The sequence below is a fragment of the Neopelma chrysocephalum genome, unplaced genomic scaffold (assembly GCF_003984885.1).
Source record: "Neopelma chrysocephalum unplaced genomic scaffold, ASM398488v2 Primary Assembly neopelma1_59, whole genome shotgun sequence".
NCBI lineage: Eukaryota > Metazoa > Chordata > Aves > Passeriformes > Pipridae > Neopelma > Neopelma chrysocephalum.
In genome coordinates this window covers 20,665,993-20,679,460 of record NW_020897714.1, presented here as the reverse complement: position 1 = coordinate 20,679,460, position 13,468 = coordinate 20,665,993, and the positions used below count along the sequence as shown (strand labels likewise).

At 40.2% G+C, this 13,468-nt stretch overlaps 1 protein-coding gene across 6 annotated transcripts in view; it reads right to left on the bottom strand.

The window, feature by feature from the left end:
* Positions 1 to 13,468, bottom strand: part of LARGE1 (LARGE xylosyl- and glucuronyltransferase 1) — a 283,712-nt gene that overhangs the window by 9,063 nt on the left and 261,181 nt on the right. For all 6 annotated transcript variants that reach the window (XM_027680371.1, XM_027680373.1, XM_027680375.1 and 3 more), the window contains 2 exons: positions 10,902 to 11,180; positions 3,770 to 3,916 (listed from right to left, as the gene is read on the bottom strand). In XM_027680371.1, coding sequence (XP_027536172.1) covers positions 3,770 to 3,916; positions 10,902 to 11,180 — 426 coding nt within the window. The remainder of the gene's footprint in view (positions 1 to 3,769; positions 3,917 to 10,901; positions 11,181 to 13,468) is intronic.

Genomic DNA, 13,468 nt, shown 5'->3' with positions numbered 1-13,468 from the left:
GACAGATTCACAAAGATGCTTACAATCCTTAATGTCCTTTGGAATCATCTCCAAAAAACCCAGCCCTTCTCTTGGCCTCTTTTGGAAATGAGTGGTAACTTACCCAGTCACTAATGTGCAAATATCTATGCCGAAAAAAATACAATCACAACGTGGGGTTTAAAATGATATAGCACTGTGGAGGGTGCTCTATATTCTAAAATCCTACCTCCGGCATTTTGAAATTAATTATGATAATAATAATAATAATGACTACTAAACACTTATGAAGTGATTTGTATCTTCAAAGCCCCACGCAAACTTTGGTTAATTGAGAGATTTCTGCAGAGAAGCAGCCAAATGCTGCTGTTTTTCTAGTAACACTCTCCCACTGATTTAAACAGGTGGGTAACAGTACACTAACCACAAAAGAAACTTCAATTTCTTTCCACCCTTTTTGGAGATATCAGTGTAAGCACTTACAGCAGCTCAAGTATAACCTCTGTGAGTCAAGAGAGCTAACCAGCAGGGAAAAATAAGTAATTGTGAAAAGACAGTGAAGGAAAAATATGGAATTGGGATTGCACAGAGAAAACAAAGCAGAAGGGAAGGAACAGACCTGACTGTGCAAAACAACAACAGAGATTATTTACTTGCCTCTACAGAGTAACTGATATGAGTGAAGGGAAAGAGGAAGGCAAAAGGATGGCTAAGGTCAGGACAAAAAGGAAAATGAGTACAGGATGCTCAAATGAGCTGTGCACACACTAGCTATAAAGGAGTAATTAAACTGAAAACAAGAATTGTGAGACACATATGTATCTGTACATACAATATACATGGGCTTATATATATATATATATACACACACACATCCACAGATAATTTGCTGGAACTAGGACTCGGCCGATGGCTGATCACTGTATGAAAGGTACTGCAAAGTAAGATAAGCAGACACCATTATCTGGATGTCCATACAGAGGAAGCTACCACTGAAGGATGAGTTGTTTTCAACAGACTTTACTACTGGTGAAGCAGTTGTGAGAAGTGGTTCCCTGTCTATATTTGTCTTCCATCTCACAGGACAACTGAATAAACGCAATTTTCCTGCTCAGGCCCTTCTCACTCAAGACTTAAATACACACTGAATTTTAAGGCCACACTCAAACTCACTGAGTCCCTAAGGAACTTTGTGAAATTGTGAACAACATATTTTTCACTATGCTGGCAGTTCTGACAAATCCAAACCAAATAATTCGATATCTGTAAAATGATTATGAGTTTCTTTCCCATGGTTCATAGAACACAACTGGAAAACACCACACCCCTTCCTCCTCCACTTTGCACCAAATGTTTCATTTTCCTTGCATTATTGATTGCTTAATTTAAAACAAAATGTGAAAACTATAGCAAACTTTGCTAAAGTTAGCAAAATGAATTAATTACTCTTCTCAGAGTGTTATTCCTCCCTGCATTGTCCCTCTGAGCTTCCTGTTACAATGAGAAAGATGACTTGGTGAAAGAAAAACTTCTCGAGTCCTGTACTCAGATGCTTAAACATTTTGCTGGATTGTGGATGCAATCAGTTAATTAGCTAATCAGTTGTTGCTTTTTATGTTTTCTCAATATGATGATGTGTCTTCTACCAGCTGTGGTTTCCCTTGTGCCTGAAAGCGTGTCGATGGGACATTTGCGGTTCATCAGCTATTACCCAGGCACTGAGCAGGCACATCCTTGTGAGGCACACTCACAGCCAGCACCTGCAAATGAAGCCAGCAAGCTGGCACAGAGCATCCTGCTGTCACAGAGGGTTTCTACACAGCACACCTTGCCCACTGCAGATGCTCACATGTCTTCTCTTCTGGTGGTGACTGAGGGATGTAATTGAGAGCCATTTTGCACTTCTTAGCTGCCCAGAGGTAGAAAAGGTCACTATTTGGAAAAGAGGTGACAAAAGCAATTTCAGCAAGGGAAAGATTGTAATCTACCGTGTGGTGTGAGGGACTGGGATGCTGCAGGCACTCTCAGCAATCACTGTCACAGCAGTCCTCCCCAGTTCACTCCCACCCGCTCAGCAATGAATTGCAGCATTATTAAAGCACCTTGAAGGTGGACGTGGAAATTCTCAGCCCAGATCACAGTTGCTTTGTGGCTGTTGATGGATTTGAGCAATGAAATGAGCCAAAACAAACTGGGGAAGCATTTGTAAAATGTGTCCTACTTTAATATGTACACCAGCTGCATGTCCTTCAATTCTTATTTAACCAACCTTGTTCTGGCAAAACTCCAACTGATGTTAAAGACATTTTTTCCTGAGTGAGACTTGAGAAAGGATTTGGAAATCTGGCTGTGTACGTAACATGCCAGCATGCTGTACAGTTTGAAGATGAAATCTGTAGAGAAAGGCCACTGCTGTGCAAGCTGAAAATTTGACTGTTGGTGGAATGTAACATCTGAAAATCCTGAGGGAGTTATTTTCCACTGGAAGGATTTTTTCTTTCAACTACAGGAGAGACAATTATTTTCTATCAACAGATCTCTTGTTAATTTTTATATCTTTTGACTGTAAAGAATGATGACAGAGTGAAAGTACTTGCTTTATCAGTATCCTTAAGTAATTTTCCAGAGGCATGCCTCACTCAGTCACATCAAGTTTCTATTTCAAGGCAGTCACTCGTAGAGGTCGCATCAGAATTATGTTTTCCAGACTCACACAAGCTGTCTGCTATGACGTGCATGCAACCACATGAGGGAAGGGTGGTTGCTGCAACAAGAGAGGTGTGTAATATAGGGAATGGAAAAAGTGTGAGGAAAGCTCTAAAGTAAGGGAAGGATGGGAGAGGTGATATAGAGCTCCACCGGCCATGGATAATACCTAGCTTTTCATAGCTTTTATCTCTAGATCTCAAAATACTGTAAAAAGGAGAGGTGAACATTGTTACCTGCATTTCAGAGATGGAGAACAGAGATGTGAGAAAGTAAAGTGATTCGTGTACCACCTCCCAGCAGGGCAGTAGTGGAACTGAGAAGAGAACACAGGTCTCCTAAGCCCCCTCTCTGTGCAACATCATAAGGCCATATTGTACTCTTCCCATCACTGAGATGCTTTACAAATCTCTGCTAATCAGACCTTACCACACACACCCAAGAGACAGTTAACCCCTGGTAGCTGCATTTTGAAACTGAAGAGTCTGGCAGATAATAGAATTGACTTGTTCACAGCCACAAAAGGAGTCTGCTTCAGAGAGGAGCTCCAAATTTAGGTGTTCTTCGCTTCTTAACTTCTAGTCGGAGTACTCTTTTACCTCTGCATAGAGAAACTCTAGGTATTTAAGCAGCTGTTTCACACTTTAAAAGAGCATATGGCAAGCTTGCATTTGTTTTTCCAGTAAGCCAGTAAGGAAGAGAACCAATGAGCAGAGATACAGAACTTTTGGTCACATAAGAAGACACAGCTATCCAGACAGTATTTGGCAGTCAAAAAGTAAATTACACGCCCTTGAGTGTAATGGTCATGCTTGATTTTGTAGTGCAATAAAATATGATGAAAAAGAACAAATTCAATTTAACAACTGAAGTCCTTCAGTAGAGGACTATAACACTAGATAAAATTCTGACCTTACAGATGGAATATATCCACATATGATTCTGTTCGCTACCTCTCTATGAGAATGGAAAAAATTCCAATAGGTTTCTTAATGGAGCTGGCAGTGAGAGAAAAGAATCAAATATTCACAAGAACAGAAAAAACAGAGATAATGACCACAAGTTCAAAAGTACTTTCTATTACCTGAATGTGAAGAGGGTTCCCATGTCCAACATAGACAGCAACTCTGCTTTTGACTTGGGGAAGGAGAGGCGGTAGCGTAGGGTCTCAAAAGCAGGTACAATCAGAGCTTTCTTGGTGTTAGCTAGGTCTAGCTGGATGACAGACTTCCTGGCAAAGAGAAACAACAAATAAAAGCAGGAGAATGTTAAATTGAGCAAATCACTTGGCTTTTCAAAATAAAGTGCAGAGAATGGGCAGATTGATACTGTAAATGTAACTATGTCCCATAATTTTCCCCAGGGGTACTTCATATTTCTTCTGCTTTTGGTCCACTGCTCTAAAAGCAGGGAGAAGAACACAGTTTCAAATGGGCTTGTGTGTTTGACTGATCAATGCTGCCCTGCATGTCCATGGGTGCGTAGATCGGAAACAGCATTCAAAGCATGGCCAACTGACCACCACTTTAAGAGAAATATACTTGAATGTTACTACAGATATGGGAAAGAGCTGCACAGCCAATGGCAGTTCTAAAAAACTGGGATTTAACCAGGACTCAGTGGGACTTTACAAAAGGAGAAGCTGGAAAGGTTGGTTGCGCTTCAGCCTAGCTCTTCTCTGTGCTACGCTGTGCCATCATCCTTGCTTTTTATCTTTGTATGTCCTGCAAAGTGAGTGTTACCTTAACACCACTATGGACCAGATACTTGCTCTCAAGAACACTGTTGCCGTGATGGTCAGTCATTGTTCAAGGCACAGATCTACTGCAACAGGACATGGAACCAATCAGCAAAACTGTACTTCAGCAGTGTTTTGTTGAGTATAATCAGTGGTGCACGTGGTAGTGCCTGGAGATCAGAGCTAATTTATGCTTGGCTCTGTGCAGAGGGCAAAGAGACTGTTGCCAGCAGAGAAAAGCTGTACACTGGATAGACTGGGATACGCTGCTTTTTCCTTTCTTTCGCTGAAAGTTGTTCAGTGCAGACACTGTTTTGGTGCATGAGTATGTGTGCACATATGCATTTCGCACAGCGGGGCTCTTTTCCAGACAGGGGCCTTAGGATGATTATCACAGGAGAGGAGCAGCTTAGCAACCTCTCACCCTGCCTGCCAGAGGTGTTCAGTCTATTCTTTCCTAACAAACTAAAACTTAAAGAAAAAAAAGTTACTTTTCCATCCCCCAACTGAATCTTACTATGCTTGTCATTAGAAATAACTCTGTTTCAATTTTCCTTTCATTATCTCCATAGTTCATACAAGAAATATGCCTCTCTCTCCCTGTCAAAGTCAGTTCCCCTTAACAGGATTCACTGTCCTGACTTTCAGGTTACTGCAACAGGCAATCAAGGACAATGTTGACAAGCAGCAAACTCTCTCTACAGCATTCTAATTTGAAGGAATTGGGATCACTGTCCTAATAACAGAAGGACCAAATAAGCCATTTGTCTAGGCCCAGAATACCTAGAATTCATTTATATTGCTGTCAGAGAAAAAGAAGAAGAGCACGACTATTTAATAAAATCTGAATTTTAGAGAATTCATACCACCCTATAGGTCTGTTCTATAAAAAGCAACCTGTTCTCAGCTTCTTACTGCAAAGTTTGCATTGTTTAAAGAGCCTCTGACACATTCCAGTTAACTTTTCACAATTCAAGGATGTTAACAGCATCTTATTGTAACTGGTTTTGTACTTTCTTCACTAGCTTCTCCCTCACTATCACTAATGACCATGATATCTGCATATAAATAGATGACTCCTTCACAATCGGCCTTTGTGACCTTCCAGAACTGTTGAACATTGCCAGTATATAGCCTTTATGATGCTTTTAAATGTTTCTTCCCCTTCACACCTTCTCTGAGAGCAGGGGATACTGATATAGTTTCTCTTCCAAAATCTGAGGCTTTCTGGTCTCTGTGCAATCTATCAGACTTAAGCAGCACAGCTTTGGAGATGCAGTTCTAGGAAGGAGCAGGTAACATTTGCAGAACCCTTTGGGCTCTGCGAGGAAACAGCAGCTTCCATTTATGGCTGTTACTATACGTTTGTTTTATGGAGAGCTCGAAAGTCTCAAGCAAAATTCAAGGCCTTGTTGTGCTTGATACTGTCAAAGAGCAGAATACAACCCTGCCCACAAAAGTTTAGTCTGAAGGTGACCAAAGCTGAAGCAGGCACAGGTATCAAGCACAGATAACAGCAGAAACTGTCAGACAAAGCAAGCTGTGTTGAAACTAGTACTGAATGTGACTTACTCTCTAAGGTATGGGATTCAACCACAAAAATTTTGTGGATAGCAACAATCTTTTCTGCACACTCCTCTGCTCTTGTCACCTGCAAATTTCATACAGGCGTAAATGGCCAAATTGTTTGAAAGAATGGATGACAGTAACTTCATGAAGAAAATCCCCTGGACAGGGGAGAGAAAATAAGATGGAAAACAACTCAGAAGTTGAGATCAGGCAGTTTACTAAAGTAAAAGTGAAAGGTTGTGAGTGCACAAACAAAGAGAAAAAATATTTATTCTCTACTTGCCATCAGCAAGTGATGTTCAGCCATTTCCCAGGAAGCAGGGCTCCAGCACGTGTAGCAGTTTCTCCAGAAGGCAAACCTTGTAAATAATGAATGCTCCACCTCCCTGCTCCTTTTCTTAGCTTTTATGTCTGAGCTGATGTCATCTGGTACGGAACATACCTTTGGTCAATTTGGCTCATCTGTCCTAGTTGTGTCCCCTCCCAAGATCTTGCCCACCTCCGGATGGAGGGCAGAATGTTGGAGAGACAGCACTGATGCTGTGCCAGTGCTGTAGTCTCCAAAATACGGGTGTGTTATCAACACCCTTCTAGCTACCAAAGACAAGCACAGCACTGTGAGGGCTGCTATGGGGAAATGAACTCCATCTCAGCTAGACCCAGCACAGGTGGTAAGGTCAAAGTGGAGGGACTCTCCAAATCTGAGCTGAGAGTTGAGACATGCTCAGACAAGAAGTCCAGCAGCGCTGACTTCTGAGTAGAATCACCTGCCTTTGATGTGCACTAGGTGACATATAAAGGGGAGAAGCAATCAGTGCTGACATCCAGGTGTTGAACCTCAGTGACAAAGGACAACAAAGGACATTTAAACTGTGATTTCAATGGGGAGGACTTGGTAGAGAAAGAAACACCTTCAATTTTCTTCTGATAACTTGGTCAGTGGTTTGCTTCTTGGACAACCAGCTGAAACTCTCTTCCTACTGGAAGCAAATCTAACTTTTCATTTTTTGTGGGGTGAATTTTTTTCCTGTTTTGAGTGGGGGTGCCACTTATTGGTTGACTGGTTTTGTGACACTTCGAATAGGAAAATTTTCACTGTTGGTGTTGCCAGGTATGTGGAATATAATGTAGGGAATCAGATTTGGTTGTTTTGCAAACTAGCACTGTAATTCCATGTAATTCCTGAACTATCCTTATAAGCGTTGTTTTTTGGATTTAGTAATATTGATTTAGTAACCGTTTTCCTTTATCTGTCCTTTTCCTCCCAAATCCCAAAATAATGATCTATGATTTTATGAAGAGCTCTCTTGCCCAAGAAACCATTTCCCAAGTATCTTTGTGTTCAGACCTGATGTATGTCATTCTGACACAGTGAAGGTTGGGTTAAATTTTAAATCTACGAGTCAACTGTATTTTGCAAAGCAGTGAAGAAATGAATCTTAAATCACAAGAGTTTCCTCGTGGGTTGAATGAACTGCAGCATGTTGATATCAATCTTCTCATCTTTGTACCTATTTTGAAAAATTAATACAGAATTCTCATCCTCATGGAGACAGATTGTAATATCATTCCGATTTCTGGAGGATAAAGAAGCTCAGACACAGGAAGAGTAGCAATCTAATCCTAAAGCACTGAACTCATGAAAAAAAAAGGAAAAAAAGAGTCCATTAATTAAAATTAGCTTCCACCATCAGGACTCAGTAAGTGGTTGGTTGGAGATAACAAACACGGCAGTCACAGAGCTTGTGGTAAGAGTTGTCAATCCACTGTTAAATGCATTAGAATGCTTTTCCTCTCTGTAAAAGCAATGAATGCATAGCCTACAAAGGCTATCAGCAAATAAAAACCAATAGGCACAACCTGAACTATGTCTCTTGCTGAGACGCTGAAAAACAGCCAGAAATACTTCACAACTCATGTTGCAGAGGACAGGTATAAAACCTGCAGATAGAGATTGGATGCCAGGTCCCAATTCATGCAAAATGTGTCACTGGAAGCAAAGGGCATATTTTACACAAACGTGTCAGGAAAGAACTTCAATGTTAGCTGTGACAACTGTAGATAAGCAGCCTGTCTAGTAATTTTACGTTAGAAGTCACTGTAGCATGACCCTAACACCTTACTTGTAGCAACTAGAAGGAGCCTTTACCTCTGGGCCAATGACAAGATGACCTCAGTAACTAATGAGGGAAGGTAACAAAAAACGTTGACTCAGCACAGACCATGAAAGTGTCTGAGTTCCGTAAACAGGAAACCTTTAAATGATACATTTCTTTCCTTTTGTACTTCACAGAAGAGTAAGGTAGGACCAAAAGGCTGTTTGATGGAGATAAAAAACATTGAAATGGTCTTAGCAGCTGTGAAAAAGCTCAAATAGCACAAATCTAAGCGCTAGCAACAGATACACGAAGGGACAGGTAACCATCAGCTCCATCAGCTTCTCCTTCAAAACTGGCGGTAATCTTTCACATAAGACACATTCAAAGTATGCCAAAAATGTTTTTCAAAATTCCTTTCTTTCTGAGAATATATTATCTGCAGAGATACAATATGCAATATATGTAAATCAGCAAACTCGCAGGGAGAGGGACTTTGGCTCATGCTGTACGAAGCGATGCCTGAAATCCCACACTATTTCTAGTTGTTTATGGTTGTTCTATCTGAGAAAATGAAGATGAAAATGTTTGTACGTCTCTCTAAAAAGCAGTCGCTGCCATTCAGACAGATAGCACTAATCAGCTACTTGCAGAGGCAGTGGGAACAGTCAATGCAGAAAGACACAGGGTATCCATATTTAAAATAATCTCACTGTATCTCCCTGCTACTTTGTTTAGAAAAATCATTACTGAAAAAGCAACAAAAGTCTCTAGTCCACACACAAAAAAAATCCACTTCCTTTTTAAAGAGCTGGTAGTAGCAGATTAGCAATTCCAATATTCCCAGGTAATAGAGAGTCACTGTCAGAGTTAAGGTGATATAAGCCTCATAAAAGGCTGTCAGAGTAACACAAAGTCTCAGATGCAACAGGTCTCAGAGAGAATCTGTTTTTTTTTTCTGAAACATCACCCATGGGTGGCATCACCGTGCATTTAGTTCTGTAATACATTTATCACTGTACGAGAATTATTTCTATGGTTCTAGTAACTCAATTATTCTGTGGTACATCATTCTGTCTTCCTTTCATTGCTGGCTCCCATCAGTACACCGTGAAGCAGCATGGAGGAGCAAGTTCCTTTTTAATCACTAAATATCAGTATCAACAGCTGCTACCCTTATTGTGTCCAGCATTGATCTGAAGGGATATAACAGTGTGCAACACTAACATTGAAGATGACAGGGAACTTAACAACACCTCTCCATACATGTATCTAGAGATAAATCATGTGTGCAAGGGAAATAATTATTTTGGAGTCCTCATAGCATAAGCTGAAATTAAATGTCCCTAAACTAAGAAGGAAATAAGCTAACACACTGTGATAATACTTCAACAATACGATTGATATCCAGAGTCTTAAAAGACATAGAATGGTTTGGGTTGGAAGGCACCTTTAAAGACTATGTAGTCCAACCTCCCTGCAGTGAGCAGGAACATCTTCAACTAGATCAGGTTGCTCAGAGCCCCATCCCACCTGACCTTGAATGTTTCCAGGGATAGGGCATCTACCACCTCTCTGGGTAACCTCTTCCAGTGTTTTGCCATCCTCATTGCAAAAAACTTCTTCCTTGTATCTTGTCTAAATCTACCCTCTTTTAGTTTAAAACCATTCCCTTTGTCCTATCTCAACAGGTCCTGCTAAAATGTTCGTCCCCATCTTCTTATAAGCACCCTTTATGTACTGGAAGGCTGTAATAAGGTCTCCCCAGAGCCTTCATTTCTCCAGGCTGAACAGCCTCAACTCTCTCATCCTTTCCTCATAGAAGAGGTGCCCATTCCTGTGAATAGTGAATTTGGCCCCATACATGTCTTGTTAAGTTGTTAAGCCTGAAACAAAGAAATTCCTCCATAAGTTTACGATACCAGAAGGTGTATTTTCCTTTACACTCCAAAACCCCGGGCTTATGAACTAAAAGGGAACACCTATAGGCAAGCCCTCACTGGAACACTTTGATCAACTTTTACCAAATTAGAACAGAGACGAAAAGCAAAATGGTTCAGGATAAGGAACTGACATCCTCCTGTCTGGCCACAGGGTGTCCTCCTTGCTCTATGCTTTGGCCTCAGATGACCAGCCTCTGCAGGGTATAAAGGTCTTTATTAAAAAAAAAGCTCAGTTAATGGATCAGAGGTCTGTAGTTTGCTCAGCCCAACCTGCTCACATGCATTATCATACAATGTACACTGATGTTACTCCTCCCAGTTCCCTTATGCCCATTATTTTGCGTTGACAGGTGCTGGCATTGCAGTCATATTTTTGAGCTGGTTAGACTCACAACCTCTTTTCAAGATAAGGAACTGGATTAAGAGTGCGTCACAGACAAAAAGTTCAGTTATGCTTTGCATGTTTTTTCTGTCACTGACTTTAAGAATGAGGGATGTTTAGAGAAATCGCCTGGTTCACATCTCTGCTAATATATGATGCTCTTGGACATTTAATAATACTTAATCCAGTTCAATTTTCAAATTGATTCTTCTGCAGCTCTGAGGGAATTATTCTAATGGCTAACAGGGATCATATGTAGGCTTGAGTTTTTTCTTTCATAACCATATTGTTTGACTTCCAGTGACAGCCCTCTTCCTTTGCTCTAAAAATTCTTGTGCGTTGATGGGCATTCTCACACCTCAAACCTCTACAAGCTGCTTCTTTCAGATCTGCTCAAACTGCTTTGTTTTGAGAGTATGTGAGAAGGGTGGGGTGTGGAAAGGCTGAAATTGCAGGTGACAGTGAGAATTGCTCCACTGTCCATTTACCTGAGGTACTCGTAGAGTCCATACATGGGCAAGAAGTCAATGTCGGACAGAAACATGTATGGTGTGCTGATATGTTTCATGGCCACATTCCTTAGCAGATTCACAGGATAGAACTGGCCCTCCTTGTACACGATATGGTAGCCAACATTGTGGCGGCTCATCAGTACTTCTGAGCCCTGAGCGTAGCGCAGAAATTGCTGGGCTTCTGCATCAGAAAGATAGAGTGCCAGGCTGATTGGACCTTCCCAGTGCTTGCAGATGGCTTCGAGCATCTGGAGCCTGAAAGAGGAAGGGTGAGAATGAGAAAAACTATCTCCCTGTCTGGGACTCTTTCCCTGGGTTCACCTGATCAAATGCAGATATCCTTCTCTAAGTGACACAGACTGAGGACATTTTATATGCTGTGTAAAGCAATAAATATTTCCACAGCACAAATCATCTCATCTAAGATGACAAGTTGATGTCTCCTGGACAGATGGACTGCACCCCAGATATGCCTATTTCACCAAATCCAAGGGAACCTAAGATGGCCCTGGCTCAGATGCACACATCTACAACTCAGATACCTAAAGCTTGGTGAAATCAACACCATTGTTTTCTGCCTAAAGCTTTGATGCTGCAGGAAAACCCACATGGATGATGGTATACCCAGATATCTGATGGGAGCTTTGAGCAGTTGCAGGGATCTGTCCACCTGGATCTACTTACAGAATAGGGGTCTTGTAATCTTCAACACTGTCTAGTGTCCAGTTCACAACTCAGGTCAACCTATTCTCACACAGTAACATACTACATTGTTCTACAACAAGCTTGTGGAAGATAGAGGCGTATAGACCCACAGATCATTTTAGGAAAACCTTCCCCAAATTTTCGTAAGGCAGTTAGTCATATCCTAAAAGCTGTTAGAAGTGACAGGTCAAGGGAATACTGACTTACGTGAACATTTACATTAACTAGAAGAAGACTCACTATCAGGGAGAGGGCAAGGGGATGGCACATTGATAGAAATGGGATTTACTTTTAATAGGGAGTAAGGAGGGAAGGAATGAGAGACATGGCATTGATGTGGAATAATATCAAAAGAACATTTCAGACAAAACCATCATTAAAACTACTAACTTGTATATGTTTTAACAGTATCTCAAATTTCATTAAATTATTTTTAAAACAGGTTGTATTGATGTATATTTTAAAAAAATTCCAGCACTTACAACACTATTGATGAAATGACAACAAAAGATTTCATATGCAAACATAAATCAAACCCAGCCTGGTCCAAATTGTTTAAGCATTTTGGGTAATTTATAGAGAATTGCCTAGGGATTGAGATGTGCCACCCAAAAATACAGTGAGGACTGATTACAAAGCCTCTTGAGTTAATACAAAGGGAAATGAACCTATGCAGCCTAGCCAGACATTCTATTAAAAATTAGGAAGAGTAGACCATGCAAAATGATTATCATCTCTCCGTTCGAAATCCATGACTCGATTTTTCCTATTAATATTTATATAAAACACAAGAAAAGTTTTCTGCATCATCATAATCAGAGAAAATAATTTCCCCTTTCTACTATCTCCCTAAGCTTCACAAGAGAAAGAAATGATATACTCATACCAGTAAACACACAGTCTGACTTAACATTAATAGCTTTTTCCTGCATTTCTGAATGATCGTGATGACACCTAAGGTGATATAATAATTTTTTCTTAAATATGAGATACTGCCTCTACTAGCCTACACTTGGTACATTACTTTCTTTTTATTTATTATTGAAACAAAGGCTATTATCAACCTGAAACATACAGACAAATTTGAAACACAAATCAATAAAAAAAAATCTAAAAAGTATGTGAAGGCTTTAGACTTTTAATTACACTAATAATAAACAGCGAAAAATACTTTTTCTTTTTTTTTTTTGCCTTTTTCCAACATAGTGAAAACCTATTAAACAGGGGACTCCAATCATCAGCACTCAGATTTAGGGCATTGCTTTAAAAATGGAATACTTGCCTAGTAAAAAATGCAGCAAATCGCCTTTTAAGGACTCCACGTGGTGGACAAATAGCATACATAACTTATTTAAACAGCACACCTGATAACGCTTGCAAAGTTTTCGTGACAGCTAAGCGGAAACTGGGTTTTGCTGGTATAAATTTCCAGCTGGACAGCTTAGTACCCTTCAGAATACTCCATTTTGCTGTGTCGTTCTCATTGACAGGCTCCACTTCCATGAGTTTGATACAGGGACTATATGCTAGGTGATGCTCCGCAATCTGCTCTCTGTAGGTTGTTATAGCAGTCTCATTTGAACATAAACCCTAGAATTATGAGTTTCTAAACACAACATGACTAACTTACTTTGGGTTTTTTTAGCAGTCTTTAGGAATGCATTCCCTTAAGAACTCGAGATAAAATAAATGTACTGCTGTACTGCATAATAATGAGATCATGATTCAGTTGGTAATTTTTTTAAAGGTCTGTTTCAGCTAATTTTGCTGGAATTCAATTGTTTTGTGACATTGTTTTTATTTTTCTTCTGAAGAATACTCAACTGATTTCCAACTCA